The 21,135-nt window shown below is 51.5% G+C and overlaps 1 protein-coding gene across 1 annotated transcript; it reads left to right on the forward strand.

Moving 5' to 3' along the window:
• Nucleotides 1-1,778: 1,778 nt before the first annotated feature.
• LOC146200809 (uncharacterized) lies at nt 1,779-18,633 on the forward strand. The gene is made up of 3 exons (XM_084592435.1): nt 1,779-2,762; nt 13,973-14,143; nt 18,586-18,633. The coding sequence occupies exons 1-3, from the start codon at nt 1,779-1,781 to the stop codon at nt 18,631-18,633; spliced, it is 1,203 nt and encodes a 400-aa protein (XP_084448561.1).
• Nucleotides 18,634-21,135: the final 2,502 nt, after the last annotated feature.

Raw genomic sequence — 21,135 nt, forward strand, 5'->3', positions numbered from 1 at the left:
AGCAAGAATGCCTTGCCGTCGTTTTTGGCGTACAGCGGTTTCGCTCGTACCATTATGGACGTTCCTTTACAGTCATCACCGATCACCATTCGCTTTGCTGCCTGGTGAATCTACGCGACCCCTGCGGTCGGTTGGCCCGCTGGGCATTACGCCTTCAGGAGTTAAACTTTACAGTGTCGTACAAAAGTGGCCGCCAACACGCTGATGCTGACTGCCTCTCGCGGCTGCCTCTCGCAACTACCCTCTGCGATGACAACTTTGACGACTATCTTGCCGCCGTTTCCGTACAATTTCCGGATCTTGCCACTTTCCAGCGAGAACAACGAAAAGATCAAGACTTGGTAGCACTTTTTGAAAAAGCTCGTGATGCGGCATATGCAAACCCTTTCTGCATTCGCGATGGTTTGCTGTATCGAAAAAATTACTCGTCTGGCGGTGCACTCTTTCTGCTAGTCGTTCCGGCTAGCCTCTATTCCTCTGTTCTACACTCTATGCACGATGACGTTACAGCTGGGCACTTGGGGTTTGCCAGGACTCTTACGCGCATTAAGGAACGTTTCTACTGGCCAAATATGCGTCGAACGACTCGGCGTTATGTGAACTCCTGCGTGCAGTGCCAGCGGTTCAAGCTCCCCACGACTTGTCCGCCGGGCCACTTACATCCGGTGACACCACCGACCACACCATATGAGCAAGTGGGTGTTGACCTCATAGACCCGTTTCCCCGCTCGTCCAAAGGAAATCACTGGGTCATCGTGTGCGTTGAACATCTCACGCGTTACTGTGAAACTGCCGCCATCCCTTCCGCCACCGCTGACGTCTCGTTCTTCTTCACGCTGTCGTGCTCCGTCACGGGCCTCCTCGTGTAATTTACAGTGACCGAGGCCGCCAGTTTACGGCAGATGTTGTGGAACAGCTTCTGCGCTATTGTACTTGCCAGTTGCGTCACTCTACGCCGTACCATCCCCAGACAAAGGGCCTCGATGAACGTACAAACCGGACACTCACGAAAGTGCTTGCGATGTATGTTGTCTCGCGGCACAAGAACTGGGACGAAGTGCTTCCTTTCATTACTTACGCATATAACACCTCGAAGCATGAGACAACTTCTTATAGTCCATTTTTCCTCCTCTACGCCCGTCCGCCTCGACGTTCTCTTCACACCATTTTGCCATTCTCTCTCGACACCGAGCCGTCTGTTTCGAGCACCCTTTGCCGCGCTGAAGAAGCTCGTCGGGTCGCCTGATTACGCACTCTTGCCTCGCAGGACCGCTCTAAGCAGCGCTACGATCGTAGGCATCAGGATGTCTCCTACCTTGCCGGCGACTTAGTGTGGCTCTGGACACCTCCCAGCAAGCGTGGTGTGTCCCAGAAGCTGTTGTCGCACTACACAGGCCCATTTATTGTGCTCAAACGCATCAATGAGTTGAATTACGTCGTGTCTCGCCAATGTTCCCACGGTCGCCCCTCTCGGAAAACACAGGTAGTTCATGTCGCAAGAATCAAGCGCTGCCACTCTCGCTCGGGACTCTGACAGCCCAGGGGCTTCGTCTGCGAAGGGGGAAATGTCAGGCATGCGCACAGAAGAGGAAAAGGAAGTGCAAAAAGAGGCTCTCCGGAATAGAGGAAGAAGAAGAAGAAGCTCTCCATCTGTTAGCTGGCACATCAGGCTAAGGTGCAGAATCACTCTGTAAATAAACCCTAACAATATATATATATATATATATATATATATATATATATGTATATATATATACACTTATATATACATATAGATGATGCCACCTGGTGTCCCCATGTTCTTGCTGCGCCTGGAAGAAGAGGACACTGAAGTTGACTCGCGTGCTGTGCGCCGAACTTTGCCTGCTGGTACAGCTTCGTCCCGTCGTCTGTCACGTCTAGCCCTGTTTTCCGTGACATATTTTGGTGTCGGCGCAGGGTATCGATCCCAGTATATGTCCCGCACTCCTCCGCATACCCAGGATTCAGGTCCTGTGCCAATTGACACGCCTGTTCACCGCGCTAGCCGGAGGAACCTAGGCCTACCACCTGAGCACGGGCCGTTGGAATTCACCACCGCAGCCGCCCCTCGACCTGTCATGCAAACTCCAACGTATTACACTTTCCAGAACCCACGACTGCCTAAGGCTTTCCACGGCTGTCAGACGGAAGACGTCGAAGACTGGCTCACCCAGTTTGAACGCGTCGCCGCATTTAATAAATGGGACGACGCCGCAAAGCTCAGGAACGTCTTCTTTAGCCTGGAAGATGGCGCTCGTACTTGGTACGAGAATCGCGAAGGCGCCCTAACATCGTGGCGCGAGTTCTGCCGCTGCATGCTGGACACCTACACCAGTCCGGATCACCGAGAACGCGCGGAAAAGGCTTTACGCTGTCGCATACAGATGCCGAAAGAGACCATAACCATGTACGTGGAGGACATGACTAGGCTGTTCCGACGATCTGACCCGGCCATGCCCGAAGAGAAAAAGGTACGCCATCTTATGCACGGCGTTAAGGAACAACTGTTCGCTGGGCTCGTGCGCAATCCGCCGAGCACAGTTGCCGAGTTTCTTTCGGAGGCAATCACGATGGAAAGGATGCTCCAGCAGCGGTCTACGAACTACGACAGGCCGGTACTCGCCGCTTCGCTCACGGAGCCGCATTCGGCCTTCGGGGCTAGTCCGGATCTTCTTCGCGACATCATCCGCTCCATTTTGCGTGAAGAGCTACAGACGCTATTCGGTGCTCCCCAGCCGACGGTCGGCTCTATCGCTAGTATTGTCTGGAAGAGCTCCAACAAGCATTTCGGCCTTCGGTACCATCTGCTAACCCTCCATCCTTTTCCACCGAGTCCTGTCGGCCAACCAATGCGGACATCTTGCGACGTCCCCCAACTGATTCCACACAATTACCGCCACCCGACCAAGGCTCGCTGTATTCAGCCCACCCCGAGCCGTACATCGACAACCGCCGACCACCCCACTGAAAGGCAGACTTGTGGCGTGCCCCAAATCGGTAGCGCCTGTGCTTCTACTGCGGAGAACCTGTCCACCTGTATCGACAGTGTCCATATCGACAACTGGGACTGAAGGGTTCCCCCTTCGACATGCGTAGCCCTCCTTTAGGCCAACGACCCCGGGATATTGAGGACTACGTAGCCCAGCAGCGAATGACGCCAACTTTTAGACGACAGTCACGATCTCCGTCTCCACGCCGACTATCCTCGCAGACCAGCTCCTCCTGGATGGCGCAGTGACGGCCGTCTAAACCGAGCCGGGAAAACTAAAGACAGCGACTTCAGGGGGCGAGGTCGCTTCAAATCGACGCGACGAAGACCCCCGACAAAGCCACCTGTGAGCGACCGCGACTAGACGGCCCCAACGACAGTTCGTACACGTGAAGATAGACTCTCGCTGGATATACCCGTGGTCCTCGACGGCTATAATGTTAGCGCATTGGTAGACACTGGTGCTGATTTTACGGTTTTAAGCGGGAAGCTAGCGGCGCTTTTAAAAAAAGTGATGACGCCATGGTCTGGCACGCAGATTCGAACCGCTGGCGGACATGTCATAACACCGAGCGGTCAGTGCACGGCGAGAGTCCAAATTCGCAACTCCACGTTTGTTGTCAGCTGCCTTGTAATACCTGACTGCTCCCGCGACTGTATCCTTGGTGTCGATTTTCTTCGGGAGTATGGGGCCATTATCGATCTCCGAAAGCGTACCGTGACCTTTTCGACCGAGAAAGCGGATGATACTAACACCTCAGACCACCAAAGCCACGCCCTTCTTCGAATTTCCGCCGAGAGCGTTTCTATTCCGCCACGTACCAGTGTTTTTGTGACTGTTAACTGCGATGAACTGCGTGACGGAACGGCGGTCGCTGGGGGCAACCAGTCCCTTTTGCTTACCCACAGCATCACATCGGCGCGGAGTCTCATCCATCTCCGTAACGGCCGATCTGAGCTCCTGGTGACTAACTTCACGAACGAGCCCCGCCATCTTTTCCGCGCTATCGCAATTGCAGTCGCCGACGCCTTAGCGGACGTTTCTGAATGTTTTACGTTCGGAGAAGTTGAAAATGTGCACCCATCCCTTGATCGTCTGGATATTAGTAGAGATCTCTCGGAAACACAGCAGCACGACCTACATTCTCTCCTTCTAAAATACAGTGCTTGTTTCGCGACATCATCGAAAATTCGGCAGACGCCTCTTGTGAAGCACCGTATAATTACTCCAGACGATGCCCGCCCTATACGCCAGCAGCCGTACCGCATCTCAACGACGGAGCGTGAAGCGATTCACACACAGGTTCAGGAGATGCTTCGTGATGGTGTCATCCAACCCTCCAACAGTCCGTGGTCGTCCCCTGCCGTGCTTGTGAAAAAAAAGGATGGCACCCTTCGCTGCTGTGTTGATTATCGAAAGTTGAACGACATCACAAAAAAGACGTCTACCCGTTGCCCCGTATCGACGATTCGCTCGACAAGCTTCGCCGCGCCCAGCACTTCTCCTCCATTGACTTGAAGAGCGGGTACGGGCAGATTGAGGTCGATGATCGGGACCGCGAAAAAACAGCTTTTGTTACCCTAGATGGACTGTATGAGTTTAAAGTGCTGCCATTCGGCCTATGTTCATCGCCGGCTACTTTTCAGCGCATGATGGACACCGTTCTCGCCGGCCTCAAATGGCAAATCTGTTTAGTTTATCTCGACGACGTTGTCGTGTTCTCTGAAACCTTTGGAGAACACCTCGAACGCCTTCGAACAGTATTAGATGCCCTCTGGTCAGCTGACTTGACGCTCAAGCCCGAGAAGTGCCACTTTGGCTTCAAAGAGTTGAAGTTTCTTGGTCATCTTGTAAGTGCCGCAGGCGTTAGGCCAGACCCCGACAAAACTGCCGCTGTCGCAAAATTTCCCGTTCCTGCCACGAAGAGGAGTTTAAAACGTTTCCTGGGTTTGTGTGCGTACTACCGCCGCTTCATCGCCGATTTTTCCAAGATAGCCGCACCCCTCACCCGCCTCACGCGGGATGATACACAGTTCGTGTGGGCCGCCGAGCAACAGGAGGCTTTTGCGGAGCTACGCAGACGACTGCAAACTACCCCTGTTCTTGCGCACTTTGATGAAGACGCTGCCACCGAAGTCCACACCGACGCCAGCAACATCGGCCTTGGCGCTGTACTCGTTCAACACCAAGCTGGCGTGGAAAGGGTCATTGCGTATGCCAGCCGCACGCTCTCCCGCGCTGAAACAAATTATTCCACTACGGAAAAGGAATGTCTCGCAGTTACGTGGGCAACTATGACATTTAGGCCTTACCTCTATGGCCGCGCGTTTAAAGTGGTTACTGACCACCATTCTTTGTGCTGGCTGGCCAATCTCCGTGATCAATCGGGGCGCCTAGCACGATGGAGCGTTCGCCTTCAGGAATTTGATTACTCCATTGGGTACAAATCTGGTCAGAAGCACGAAGATGCTGACGCGCACTCGCGAGCACCCGTCGGATTTGTTGATAACGTCACGGATGACAGAGGTTTTCTTGGACTGCTGAATGCCTCGGACATAATGACCCGACAGCGAGCTGACCCAGACCTTCGACCTGTCATTGACCATCTGGAGGGCGCTGCTGACGTCCCCCGCCAGTTTGGAAGGCACCTGTCTGCATTCTGTCTTCGGAATGGCGTTTTATTCAAGAAAAACTCCAGCACTGTTGATCGAGCGCACCTCCTTGTCGTGCCGGCCGACCTTCGCGACGATATCCTTTTTGCTTGCCACGATGAGCCCACCTCCGGCCACTTGGGCTTTGCACGCACACTCGCTCGAGTTCGTCAAGCCTATTATTGGCCTAAACTTTCTGACGCCGTCCATCGCTACGTCAGAGGCTGCCGCGAGTGTCAACGTCGAAAGGTACCTCCTTTCAAACCCGCGGGTTTGCTCCAACCTATTATTCCATCTCGGATGCCGTTTGACCAAGTCGGCATCGACCTACTGGGCCCATTTCCGCTGTCATCGATGGGTAACAAATGGATTATAGTCGCGACCGACTATCTCACACGTTATGTGGAAACCAAGGCAGTGCAGCGGGACACATCAATTGAGATCGCTCAATTCTTTATGCCGCAAATCGGGTTGCGTCATGGCGCACCGTCCCTAGTCGTAACAGATCGAGGCACCGCGTTTACGGCACAGCTCATGCACGACGTGCTCGAGCTAAGTCATACCAGCCACCGAAAAACTACTGCATATCACCCGCAGACAAATGGCCTCACGGAGACTCAACAAAACCATCGCCGACATGATCGCAATGTACATAAACTCGCAGCACAAAACCTGGGATGAAATTCTCCCCTACATCACATATGCCTACAACACGGCCACCCAAGAGACGATGCGTTTTACACCATTTCGCCTAGTCTACGGACGTGACGTTCAGAAAATGTTGGATGCTATGCTTCCGAGCTGCACAGATGATCATCCACTCATGCCAGACGCCGAACAGTTTGCTTAGTGCGCTGAGGAAGCACGTCAACTTGCCCGCATTCACATTCAGCAACAGCAGGGCACGGATGCACGCCGCTACAACCTGCGTCATCGACACGTCGCCTACCATCCCGGAGAGAAAGTTTGGGTGTGGACCCCGGTGCGTCGGCCCGGCTTGTGTGATAAACTGATTTCCAGTTACTTCGGACCTTACGCAGTTCTGCGCCGACTCACGGAAGTAACATACGAAGGTCTTCCAGTGGGTACTGTGCAGCCCTCGCGTCGGCAACCACGCTCCGAGGTCGTGCACGCTGTCCTTATGAAGCCCTATTTCACGCGGTAGTGCGCTATGCGCTTGTTTCGTTGTCGCGTAGAACACCTTACCTCCCGCTCCGTCCCTTATTTGTTTTTTTAAGAGGGGGAGTAATGCCACCTGGTGTCCCCATGTTCTTGCTGCGCCTGGAAGTAGAGGACACTGAAGTTGACTATATATATATATATACTTCTGAGTTCAAAATCGATGCGCCGATAGAGCTCGCAGTATAACGCTAAAGAAGCCTGCGGAGCCTCTCCTTGGTTAGACGTCTGCTCTGTGGATTTCGGTGCGTATATATATATATATATATATATATATATATATATATATATATATATATATATATATACGCACTGTGAGCTCTATCGGGGCATCGATATATATATATATATCCACGGAAGGCTCACAAAATATATATATATATAAATGAAGCGTACCCTTCGCTATATATATATATATATATATATATATATATATATACGCACCGAAATCTACAGAGCAGACGTCTAACTGAGGACAGCCTCCGCAGGCTTCTATGGCGTGATACTGTGAGCTCTAGCAGCGAAACGATTTTGAACTCAGACGTTTCACATATTCTTTAAAAATTTGTACGAACCACTCGAGAACTGAAAACCACTTACGATAGCATTAATTTCGGGAAATTCGCATCCGTGGATCCAAGCCACTGTGCAAACACAAACAAAAACCAATGCCATCAGAACTAGGAATTAGAGTTTCGCCCACGGTTATAAAAACGAGGGCCTCTTTTCAAGGAAATAGAAATAACAGCATCTACATTTGAACCGCGCTTAGCTCATGAATGCTTTTTTCGGGCCTCTGCCAGGCCCTTGGCGGGCCGGGCCCCGCAGAATAGGCCGTAGTTTCCACGGGCTCTGGCCAGGCCCGGGTTTGTATCGGAGAAGCCGGGCCGGGCTCAGTCCGGTAACGCGAAATGCAGCTTGGCCCGGGCCAATAATTACGATCTGTATTGTACTCTAGCTTGAACCACGATTTTCCTGTAAGGCGCGGCGTGATGCATACTATTCCGCGAGTTCAGCGGTCTTCTGCATTTTGTTTAGCTCAGCCCTGTCGAGAATCCACAAGCTCATGCCATCTGGAATATTTGTCATAAAATTGCTCCAGACACATGCATCTCACAAGCGTGTCTGCGTCACCGTGTACGCCAGCGCTCTTTAACGTTTCCTTTAGGCTCGTTTTCAAGTTCGAAGTGTCTAAAGATACGTCCGACGTACCCATTTGATTCTCGTATAGATACGGCGGGGGCCGATATAGGCTCACGGCTAAATGCACGTCGAACGTAGTACATATGTCCGCATTCCGCTTGCTACGTGTGAATGCACCTTGCTAGCCTTGGCGACTCACGATGAGATGCAACGAAAGATTCGTCCGTTCTAACGTAGTTTCAGATCACTGTCTTCACTCAGCATTGTGTGCGGCGAGCACCGCTTGTAATGTGTGAGCACACAGTTCATCAGTCGAGACGACCCAACTCTCCGGAAACCGCGGCGGCCCGAGAGGGCGTGCTTACGCCACGCGGAAGCGCACGACGGGCACGCTCGCTCGGTAGGTCTGTTGATCTATCCACCTCCGTTACGACCGTGGGGGGACTTCCCGGTCCGCGAACCCCGCCTGAGTTATGTCTCCCTGCGAACTTTACGCTTCGAAGACGAAACGCGGGGACTCGACGCCTCGAGGAGGGGCATTCGGAGCCGAGACGAGACGAAGCGCAGACGCGCACGAAGGCGCACCAGATTCAGACAAGCGACCCTCTGCAGACTGACCGAATCGTTTTTTTAAGTATCAATAAACAGTTCGATTTTAATTCCTCGTCTGGCCTCACTGCCATCAAATGCACACAGCTATAGGCGAGTGACGAGTCGACGCGACGTACGGCACCACCTGGCATCGAGATGCGCGCGTTCACGAGCAGCTTTCGCTTCGCACTAAACTATCACCTCGATCTGCCCGTAATGTAAGCGAGCTATTCCTAGCATTTACGCTGTCTTTGATCCTGCGCAGACCTCCGAAGTTCAAGCGCCGTCACAACACACTCATCTCGCCCTGCATAACAAAGCATATATCATGCGCTAATCTATGTGAAATGCTATGCTCGTTCCTCACATTCAGACAGAGGAAATTGGATGTTTCTTGCGGCGAGCCTGTCGAGGCGAAGACCCGCTGCACCGCAGTACATGAGTGCAGAACCGGAAAGCCGGAAGCGCGAATGACCCGGTTCCCTTCGAACAGCAATATTTTTTGGTATTAGATGAAGAGAAAACAAGTGATCGGGCCTGCGTCTTTCTGTCATCGTTGAATTTTGTGTTCATGGAATTTACACCCCCGCCTGCTCGAGGTTAGCATTGGTTAGAACATGTACATTCCTTCGATTGCGTAATTTTCTTAGACAGCTTTACGACAGAGAAGGTTTCGAGGGCTAAAATTTATCTTAACACAAACTTTTATTCGGCAGTACAAGAACTGTGTGTTGTGCATTTTGTATAGTTTTATAAATGGTGTTTACTGCGCTGTATTTGCACAATGCATGGGCTTTTGCCGCTTCGTAAGCACCATTTTTACATGCCGAATTTCTTGTCATGGCTAAAGCATTCTCGTTGGGGTTTAAAATGCGCTGCTTCCTTTTCGTGGCCTGTATTTTGACGACATCTACTGTTATTAGTCGCTAACAGTGAACTCCCTGTAATACCTTTACCATACGGGCAGAGGGCAATTTTGTCGTCAAGCATAGCATTGGGTTACTATTTTGTATTCAGTGTGGTGTGTTTAAATTGCTGAGCAGCCTACTGATCAAGGCTGATTAATAAGAATTCCGCGCGGGCTGTGCCTCCATTCTTTCCTCCTTACTTGTGTCTACCAGTTCGCAACTCCTTTTCTGTTCTCACGGATGATGTTTTAAAGGAAAGACACACAGCCGGTATGTGAAATTTCTTCATCGTGACACTGTTCCGCGTGCTTCACCATACCATCAATCTTGTTGCTCTTTGTAACATGATGTATTTTATAAAGTGTGTGATCCAGTATTTTTTCTGTACCATTCAATACGCAAAAAGGAAAAACTTTTTTGTATGGAACCACTGCCTCCTTGTGTGCTACTGAGAAACGCGGCCCAATAACTGCGAAAAATTACAATAAGAACAGCTCTGATCGCATTATTCTAATCTGCATGAACTAAGTCAGCCACAATATAGAAGCCTGGGCGAGTTGGTATGTATACATTCTAAAACAGCGCAAAAGAACATGAACGAGAGACCGAAACGTACAACACGGGCGCTGTGTGTCCAGCGCTCGTGTTGTACGTTTCGTTCTCTCGTCCCTGTTCTTTTGCGCTGTTTTAGAATGAAAATAAGTCAGCCACGCTTATGATCCGCGAGAACCTTGCTGGTATTTCCAGTAAAGAGGCTGCAATCCGCGACTTTAATATGTCCGTATGCATGGCATCGTTGAAGCACTTGCGCGCAACTCTAGACTATATAGGTGATATTTTAACAGCTAAAGGTAAGTCAGAATTGAAAGCATTTCTATCGAAACCGAAACTAAAACAGAGCAAACGACGTGCCGAAAATCTCGGAGGACATAATTAGCGGTCTGACCAGCCGCTTGGGGCGCTGGCGCTGCTCGGCCGCAGGGCCCTATGCAAGTGGCCGCTCTTTACGTAAGTATGTTTCTCTATGGGGTCCGTCCGACGTACCTTTAGCCACAGCCTTTCCAGTTATACCCGAACTCTAGGTAGCACCGCCGGAGTGGCGCAGTTATTACGGCGCTCGGCTACTGGGCCCAAGGAAGCGGGATCGAATCCCGGCATCGGCGGCTGCGTTTCGATGGAGACGAAAACGGAGTGGCGTCCGTGTGCTATGCGATGTCAGTGCATGTTAAAGAACCCCAGGTGGTAGAAATTTCCGTAGGCCTCCACTACGGCGTCTCTCATAGCCTGAGTCGCTTTGGGACGTTAAACCCCACAAACCAAACCAAACCAAACCGAGCTCTAGGTAGGATTCGTCTTTAGTTTTTGTGCATTTTCTGAAACCTTTTCGAAAAGTCTCGGCAGACACACGATACTTCTCTAAGAGACTTGCCTTTAAGACATCGGAGTCCTCAGGTTCTCGTTCTCTGAGTCTCCTAATTGTGCCTGCTCCCTTACACGACACCAAGGTCAGTAGTTGCTGCGGCCACACATTTTTCTTAAGCATGGAATTTTTTCAAACCCTTTCGAAGTTCACGAAAAATATACCAATGTCCTCGCATAATTGGAGGGGTAGCATGAAATCCTTGATTTTGATTGTTTCTCTCCTTAATGGGCTGGAGGACTGGGGATGAGCGTAACCAGCTTCGGCTTTCTTTGACTCTGCGTCGAGCCTCTTCAACTCGATCTCCTGTTGCAGGCGTGCTGAAGCTCAAGCTGGCGATCGCATTGCTTTTGTTCCAGCAGACTATTTTTGTTATCAGCCGTTCTCCTTTCTTAGATTAGCTCCTGTCATTCGCTCACTTCTTCCTCGTTCACTCTGGTAGTTATAACTTTTACGATATGCGGTTTTCGCGCAATCGTGCCAAGTTCAATTCCTATTTCTTGGCAGATCACTACTATATCTGATTGCTTTAAAGATTCGAGGTCCATCCGGGGCGGAGGAAAGGACACTGACATCGGTACTCGGGGCTCGGTGTATTCGCTGCGGTGGCAGCGGTGCTCACGGAGCATTGGGCGCAATCCGGTCGGTCAGCGAACCGCTCAGCTAGCTGCTAGTTTGTTTGGCCGCTTGAGATGGCGAGAGCGGCGAGGGGCTGAGGGTTCGCCTGAGGTGTAGTGATGCGCCGCAGGGTGGTGAAGAGCCGCTGCGAGCTGCAATCCTCCATCGTGTTGCACTGAGATGCCCACTGCCGGCGGTAGAGCTCGTTGGCGTGCCGCCTTGCTGCCGCGTCCAGCGATTGTAAACCGTCCAGTCTTCCGGTCTGTCAATCCGTCGCGCCCTGAGCTCTTCCTTACATATCATGTCGCGCAGATCGAGCAGCTTCTTGTCGGGTGTTGGCTCACCAGCTCTCACCACTGCGCGACGCGTGGCTGCGACAGCGCTCCGGACGAGACTGGTGAAGTAATCGGTACCGGATGCAGCGGCGGAGTCTACCTCACGGCGAATGCGACCCCAATCTACTATTGAGTAGGTACGCATAAGGCGCGCTTCTTTAGCAGTGGGCTCTATGGTGATGGAGAAGTGGTCCGAGCCCCAGAGAGAGATGGTGCACGACGCCAGATCACCTCGATGCCACTGGACACGAACGCAACGTCGATACAGGAGCCGGGCGAACCGCGCTGAAGATGGGCTGATCAGTGTTGGAGGCGGCGATGTCCCAGCTGTGTTGCAGTGTTATGCAAGCCGCCGCCGCGCCGATCGCTGCGCGCGCTTCCCTACGCGAAATGGTGAGCACTGAAGTCACAAACATACTCGTATCGTATTCGTCCAAATTTTACAGGGGGTCTGTAAAAACAAAATACTGCAAGTCTGCATACAGCACAAGACATGGATAACAGTTCCAAAAGCAGCTAAAAATCGACAAAACGAAAATAGCAGCAACGACTGGTAAATACAAGCTTACTGCTGCGATAACCAGACTGTAATGTATCAGTCGCGCATGCGCTCTGGCCGTTATCATGCAGCCGCTTGTAGGCTATAAATACCAGCATGCAATCTCGAATAAACGCTCTTCTTCTTCTTGCTTCCATGCTGCTTGTTCGTTGTTGGACGCTGGAACATGGTGTCAGAAGTTGGATAGCGTTCACGTATGCAGTAACGCGCTGATCGAAGCGGTGGTGCACTGTGCACTGCACGATAGACTTAGTGAAGCCACCGCAGCCGCTGGTGCTGTCCGGTAGCACCGCGAAGAACTGGAGCCTCTTCAAGCAACGGTTCGAGCTGTTCCTGCAGGCCACTGAGTCGACGAAAGAACCACGGACGGAAGGAGCCAAAATCGCACTGCTGCTCACCGTAGCCGGGGAAGACGCCCTAGAGGTATTCAACAACTTTTTGTTTTCGGAGAACGAAGGCAAGGAAGATTATCAAATTGTTACAAAGAAGTTCGAGGAATGCTGCAAAGAGCAGCAAAACGAAGTGTACAAACGCTATGTCTTTCGTTCAAGAACGCAAGCTGAGGCCGAACCCTTCGAACGCTTTTCACGGGACTTGAAGAGACTTGCACGAAGCTGCAATTTTGGAACCTTGAGTGACTCCATGGTCAGGGACCAGGTTGTCTTTGGCACAAATAATCCGAAATTGCGCGAAAAGATGCTGAAAGTTAAGGACCTTACTTTACTGAGGGCGGAGGAAATTTGCAAGGCTGAAGAGGTGTGCGCCGAACAACACAACACATGGGCTCAGGCGGAGAAGCAAGTAGCACAAATTGAAACGCGCCAGCAAGGCAACTTTTCAGCCTGTGAACAGTGTGCAGAATGTCCAGAGCAGGACGAGGCTCAACGAGAACAGGAAGTTGCTCGTATAAAAACACGCCGGCAGTTCAAATGCTCCAAGTGCAACCGTGTCCACGAACGCGGCAGATGCCCAGCGTTCGGCAAAACATGCTTCCGGTGCCGTGGCGCTAACCATTTTTCGGCCTGTTGCAAAAACGTGTCTCAAGTAAGCGAAGTACGCGGCGAGCAGGAAGGTTTTGAAATACTCGACGTCTGCTTAGGCAACAGAGCTGATTGGGTCATTCACGCGAGAGTGGCTTCCCAAGTAGTGTCTCTGAAAGTAGACACAGGCTCGCAAGCGAATTTATTGCCTTACTCCGTTTTTCAAAGGCTCAAAGCGAAGTCTGGTTTAAGACCAAGCCCCTCCGTCCTCCTCTCATACACCGGTAATCCTATAAAGCACATCGGCGTGGCTACGCTCCAACTGGTTGTGAACGACCAAAGTGGGTACTTCGACTTCATTGTAAAAAAGGGCAACCAGGCCATATTGGGACTGTCTGCAAGTGAAGCCCGTTATACTAAGTGGCACGGGCCGAGGCTCTTTATTTTCCTTTCCTTTTCTGCCTCAACATAACATATGTCTGCAAGTGAAGCGTTAGGTCTGTTGTCGCGTTCTGTGAACACTGTGCACATGAACAGCACTGACCAAGTGGTTAAGGATTTTCCCGAGTTGTTTCAGGGCATCGGCTGCCTAGCACGCCCTTACCACATGGGTCTGCGTGAGGGTGCAACACCGGTAGTCCAGCCGGTGCGACGGGTGCCCTTGACGGGGCTCGAGCCTCTGCGAGAAGAGTTGGATCGGATGGAGCGGGCTGGCATCGTGGCCAAAGTCATTGAACCCACTGATTGGGTGAGTCCGTTTGTTGCAGCAAGAAAAAAGGATGGAAAGCTGCGCATATGCATTGACCCCAGACGAATTAACGAGTACCTAAAGCGAGAACATTATCAAATGCCTAAGCGAGATGACATTGAGGCTGAGTTTGCCGGGGCCTCCTTTTTCTCTCGCATCGACGCGCATTCGGTGCTCCACCAAATCCCCTTAGATGAAGCTACATCAAAGGCACAATCGGAACACCCTTCGGACGCTACCGTTTCTTGCGACTTCCCTTCGGCATTGCTTCGGCGCCTGAGGTTTTCCAGAGAACTATGAATGAAATATTCCACCAGGCTCCAGGGGTCCGAATCTATGTCAATGACATGTTGATATGGGGGAGCACAAGGGAAGAGCACGATACTCGCCTCCGCACAGCCTTGCAACTAGCCAAAAAGGCCGGCCTGACGCTCAATGCGGCGAAATGCAAATTCGGTGTCACGGTAATTGACTTTTTGGGTGACATCATAAACAAAGACGGAATAAGACCTAACCCCGCACTGATCGCACCAATAATTGAAATGCCTCAGCCAAAGGACAAAGCCGGCGTTCACAGAATGTTCGGGGTAGTGAACTACTTCGGAAAGTATATACCGCATCTAGCGGAAAGGACGACGCTTCTACGAAGCCTCATTAAAAAAGACGCCCTTTTTGAATGGTCTGCAAATTACTGTAAGGAATGGCAAGCTGTCTGTGACGCACTGAGTGGTCCTCCTTTGCTAGCCATTTTCGATCATGCTAAAGAGACCAAGGTCGTTGCTGATGCTTCGAAAAATTGGATTGGTGCTGCCCTTCTGAAGAACTACGGTGGTAATTGGCGGCTGGTCGCCTATGCATCACGCACAATGACGGAGGCAGAACAAAGATACGCGCAAAGCGAGGTCGACAGCCTGGTTGAGAGTGGTCAGCGCTGGAAGGAAGGACAGCGGTTAAGACACGCACGGCGCACAGGCGTGAGAGATCGATAGCCTGGTTGAGAGTGGTCAGCGCTGGAAGGAAGGACAGTGGCTAAGACACACACGGCGCACAGGCGTGAGAGATCGACAGCCTGGTTGAGAGTGGTCAGCGCTGGAAGGAAGGACAGCGGCTAAGACATGCACGGCGCACAGGCGTGAGAGATCGACAGCCTGGATGAGAGTGGTCAGCGCTGGAAGGAAGGACAGCGGCTAAGACACGCACGGCGCACAGGCGTGAGAGATCGACAGCCTGGTTGAGAGTGGTCAGCGCTGGAAGGAAGGACAGCGGCTAAGACACGCACGGCGCACAGGCGTGAGAGATCGACAGCCTGGTTGAGAGTGGTCAGCGCTGGAAGGAAGGACAGCGGCTAAGACACGCACGGCGCACAGGCGTGAGAGATCGACAGCCTGGTTGAGAGTGGCCAGCGCTGGAAGGAAGGACAGCGGCTAAGACACGCACGGCGCACAGTCGTGAGAGATCGACAGCCTGGTTGAGAGTGGTCAGCGCTGGAAGGAAGGACAGCGGCTAAGACACGCACGGCGCACAGGCGTGAGCGGTCGACAGCCTGGTTGAGAGTGGTCAGCGCTGGAAGGAAGGACAGCGGCTAAGACACGCACGGCGCACAGGCGTGAGAGATCGACAGCCTGGTTGAGAGTGGTCAGCGCTGGAAGGAATGACAGCGGCTAAGACACGCACGGCGCACAGGCGTGAGAGATCGACAGCCTGGTTGAGAGTGGTCAGCGCTGGAAGGAAGGACAGCGGCTAAGACACGCACGGCGCACAGGCGTGAGAGGTCGACAGCCTGGTTGAGAGTGGTCAGCGCTGGAAGGAAGGACAGCGGCTAAGACACGCACGGCGCACAGGCGTGAGCGGTCGACAGCCTGGTTGAGAGTGGTCAGCGCTGGAAGGAAGGACAGCGGCTAAGACACGCACGGCGCACAGGCGTGAGAGATCGACAGCCTGGTTGAGAGTGGTCAGCGCTGGAAGGAAGGACAGCGGCTAAGACACGCACGGCGCACAGGCGTGAGAGATCGACAGCCTGGTTGAGAGTGGTCAGCGCTGTAAGGAAGGATAGCAGCTAAGACACGCACGGCGCACAGGCGTTAAAGCTCAACAGCCTGGTTGAGAGTGGTCAGTGTTGGAAGAACAGCTAAGACACGCACGGCGAAGCACAATTACGCGCCTGCACTGTTGAAAAACAGCCCAGGACAGGCACCACGGCGCACATTGTTTAGCGATACTAACGGTGCAAACACAGGCAAACGCAGCGGTCTGCGCTCGTGAGTGGGCGGCGCCATTTTGTTTATCCCAGCCCCAGCTGATCGCCGCACCACACTCAGAATTTTGTTGCCAGCACTTTATATCTCCTCAGTCTTCATATTAATTCTAAATTTCATAAATAGTTTCGCGCCGTCGTTCCAGCCGTTGAATTCTGCCACACGGTTCAAAAGGTTCATCCAGTATTCCGCATCTTCACAGGGCAATCCTTGGAAGATGGGGGCTCCCTGGGCTGCACGAAGACGACTGGTGCTGTTGACTGGGCCATTTCGATAGTTGATGCCTTCCGGCGTCAAACGGGGTCAGGCAGCAGACCGTGTTCAGGTTGTCGGCCTTGGAGTCGGCGGCTGGCTCGGTGACATGTAGGCTGGTCTTCCAGGGCGAGTGGAAAAGGCTGAGGTCTTCGCTTGAAGTATCAAGGAAAGCACCTCCACCAGAAGTCACCTGGTGGTGACAAGGTCGATGACACAAATGAAGAGTCGATGATTGCACTGAAGGAACTCTTTATTGGGCAGACTTGCGACCGCAAAAGAAGTAAGCAACTTGGCGGCGGCGATAGCAACAAACGTGCTCGTCGATCGTCGAACAAAGAATACCCGTCGCACTCGTCAACGCTCAAATTGAAGGCTGCTCAGAACAATCTAGATAACGTCGCAACTGCTACAAGCACAAGCTAGAACATTGTAGAAAGACACGAGTGACCGGAATCTTCGAGAAGATCTTGGTGCATCTTGCGCTACAACGAAACTGATAAAGGTGCGTCTCGCGACATCGAGCATTAACAAACAAAGAATACAGAACTGATACGCGATCGAGAATCAGAGTGACAAGGCTGCATGCCGGCGGCTGTTAACAAACAACAAATACTGTTTTGAAGGTTTCGCGGCAATGCATAAAATGTTTCTTGACACCGATATTGCTGTATCGTGCTCTAGCTCTAATCCTATCATTGATACATCTTCCTGTCTGTCCAATATATTTATTTGCACAATGCAATGGAATTTGATAAACAACCCCCTGAATACAATTGGAGTACCTAGTCCTGTGCGAAGTTTTGCATATAGACTTGCAAAACTTCGCTGTTTTGCGAGTCTTGGATTTGAATCTCGAATTCTTACCAGAACACTTATGTTGGACTTACCAGCCTAGAGCGCATAAGCAGTTTCTTCCGTATAAATCCCAGGTGTTGCGAAGGTTCATTGACGTTGGCTCTCAACAAATCCTGCCACCACCGTTTCAGGGAAAGTTTTTTAAGCCAGACTGAGAGGCTTCGGAGGCAGGGTATCCTGAGTATTTGATATGTAGCATAATAGAAAGCCTTGTCCTGCCGTTCAAGCGAAGGATTCGAAAAGAAGACTTCCCTCAAAGAAAGAAGTGGTCAGTGGTACCATATGTTCATGGCGTGACCCACAATATTATTGGTCACAGATACGGCATCCGGGTTATTCCAACGGCACCAAACACAGCAAAAGGGATGTGTGTGCGGGTGAACAGCCAAGACTTCAAGTCTAGATGCAAAACTTCGCACCGGTCTAGGTACTCCAATAGAATTGAGGGGTTCGTTTATCAGATTCTCTTTCATTGTGGAAAGAAATATATTGGACATACAGGTAGATGTATCAATGATAGGATTAGAGAGCACGCTACGACAATATCGGATACGTCTGGCACTAGTCTCGCGTTGCACTGCAAAGACTGCGTTGTTTGTAGACACCAAAAATGTCCAGCTGACCTTCACAATCTTAACGTTTTGAAAAGGATTAAGGATAAGTTAGTAAGGGTACTTTTTGAAGCAGGTGCAATCAGGGACTCGGGGAACCAATGTGTCGGTGTGCCTTCAGTGTTATTGTTGAAAAAAGGATAAGGAAGAAGTTGGCTGCAAACATGAAGTGAAGAGAGAAGTGCGGGTTCTGGGTCAATATAATTGTAAGTGCAGCGTTGGCCTTGTGTTTGTGCGTGCTTCTTATGTTTTGTGTTGTCACCTGCTCTGCTGCCTTCTTCCAAGTAAGGTGCAGTGGTGCTTTGGAAATAAGTGAGAAGGCGTTTTAGAAGCAGCGATAAAAGAAAAAATAATAAGGGTAAGTTTCCAGCAAAAGTGGATCGGAAGAATACCGTGGACCGGTTTGGAACGGTTCCTCCTTTTTATTGCGGTTCGAGTTCGGTTCCGGTTTTCGGTTCGGTTCCAGTTCCAGTTCGACACCCTGGTGTCGCCTGTGGCTAAGAGTGGCGTTTGAGGCCCCATGTATATTCCGACATTCTCAAAGTGACTGGCAGAGCCGGTGACGTCGACCATGGTACGTCGGCTACGACGGGCGCGTCAAAAAACTGCCGCCTGTTGCGTCCGGACGGCCGCTTCAACGGGACACCTGGCCAAGTGCCTTTCCAAGAGGCCACAGTGAACGTCTTCCTGTGCCACGCATTTTCTTCGGTCCTTGTTTCGACGTGTATCGGGATTTTATGACTGACTGCGCCTTCTCCGCCCAAAAAGAGAAACACAAAGAGCAGTTGGCGCCGATCTTACAAGAACTGCGTTTACGCTGTGCTGTCTAACTGCTCTGTTTTCGTCACTTCGCGCCGCGGCCGAGACGCGACTCCGGGGCCATTTACCGTGAAGCGGAACGGACGGAGCCGGAGGCGCAGCCCTTTCCAATGGTTTCGGATACCACCGCCGAGGAGCGGCTGCTTCCGCCGCGGTCATAAATTTTAACTCGCGCCAAGCTGCCCTTTGACCCTCGGCGTTCCTCTGGACTCTCTCCCGCAGTTACGTCATGTGACGTGCGTGCCTAGGGACTCTGTGTGGGGACCTGGGGAACTATTTCGCTAGATATACAGAGCTCCATCTTATGCGAGCTCTCTCTCACTGTGAACCTGGAACATGTAACCTATTGTATAAAGTCTCTTCCTCTTCTCCTCTCAATTGAGCCTCTCGCTTCTTCGAGCTAGCACGGCACCAACACCGGAGGAGCTGATGGCGTCGCTAACCAAGTCCCAACAGTGGATGGCGGCTCGGTGGGATGAGCCGGCGTCAGCTATCCTGGTGCGGTGAGTGCCGCGTATTTGTCTCTCGATTCGCCAGATTGTCTAGCGCAGGGAGTCGTTAGTCGAGTTTGGTGCAATTTATTTATTGCAGAAAATTTCGTTGCCACAGGCCAAGAATTGGGTGGTTTGAGCACAAAATTTAGCAGGGAGCAAACGACGCAGAGTGCGAAGTCAGGATGGACAAGCTTAAAGTCCAGGACCTTCTTGAAATCTGCAAGGAGCATATCAGTTGGCCCAACAAAGCGCAAAAAGCCAATTCTAGAGCAAATGCGGGCAGAGGAGGTGACTGAGGAAGAAGCCGACGAGGCTTGGAAAACAGTTCTAGAGAGGAAAAAACTAGAAGGGAAGGAGCGGCTTGTAGAGCTTGAGAAGAAAGAACGCGAAGAACGCCTTCTAGAGCTCGAGCGTAAAGCGCAGAGAGAGGAGCTAGAGAGAAAAAGGAAGCAGAACAAAGAGAGCATGAATTACAGCTGAAGAAACTCGAGGTAGAGACACTTCGTATTTCCACGGGGCGCTCTGTTTCTTCAGGTGATCAGTTCAAAATGAAGGACCTTCTGCAGCCGTTTAGGGTGGGCGAGGACATAGCACTTTTTCTCGTTAACTTTGAACGCACATGCGAAAAGGTCGGCTTCGAAAGGGACAAATGGCCACAAAAGCTGTTGACTGTACTTCCATGTGAGGCTTCCGTGGTAGTCGCACGCCTTAGCGACGACGAGGCTAAAGACTACGATAAAGTTAAAGCGGCGCTGTTGCGGAAATACCGTCTGTCGACTGAGGCCTTTCGGCAGCGTTTTATAAACGCGAGGAAGGGTACAGAATCTCATAAGGTGTTTGCTTATGAGATCAGAGCTAATATGACAGAATGGCTAAAGAGCGCAGGCGCATATGAAGATCACGACAAAGTGGTTGAGTGCATTGGCCTAGAGCAATTCTATGAAGGAATCTTGGAGGAAGTTAGATTCTGGGTGCAGGATAGAATGACGAAACTAAGTTTGGATAAAGCAGCCGAACTGGCTGAAGAATACAACATTCGCCGAAATGTACGCCCGAAATTTGCAAAACAGAAAAAAGGCGACAGAACGGACTTTGTTCCTCGCAGGCTCGAAGGAAGGAAATTTCCTCCACCGAAAAACCTTGAACAAGCTCCTCCACAGGCACTGGGGAGCGGAACGGAGGGCCGGGCAAAAGCGCTGAAACCAGCGGAAAGGTCAAAGTCACCTGGTGACAACGCAAGAGCATTCGAGGCGCGCAGGCCAGTTATATGTTATAACTACAAGGAGCGGGGCCACTTGGCTAGAAGCTGCAAAAAGAAAGTCGCTTTTGCAAGCATTGCAGATTTTGATGAGAATATGCCCAGGCAGCACACCAACATCGCACCAACCCCGGCCCAACGTCGACAAAAATTGGTACCAACATTGGCGTAACACTGGATTTTTCAGAAATTACTACATTTTAATATATTGGTGCAGCTTATATGCCAACATTGCACCTGTCATGGCCCTGCCAACATAGGCTATCAGCTGGCCGTGCACCTACTGCCACATATTGGCATGCCACTAGAATCCACTGGCACATATGTCATTGGCAATAAACCGGCCCTGCCGCTAGTATCACATATTGCTATTTATTGGCATGCAACAAGTATTCATCGGCAGACGTGGCACTGCCACTGCCACTGTTAAGCCACCTTTAGCCAT

Source organism: Amblyomma maculatum, chromosome 2, assembly GCF_055883805.1.
Source record: "Amblyomma maculatum isolate TAMU_Amacu chromosome 2, ASM5588380v1, whole genome shotgun sequence".
NCBI classification, from domain to species: Eukaryota; Metazoa; Arthropoda; class Arachnida; order Ixodida; family Ixodidae; genus Amblyomma; species Amblyomma maculatum.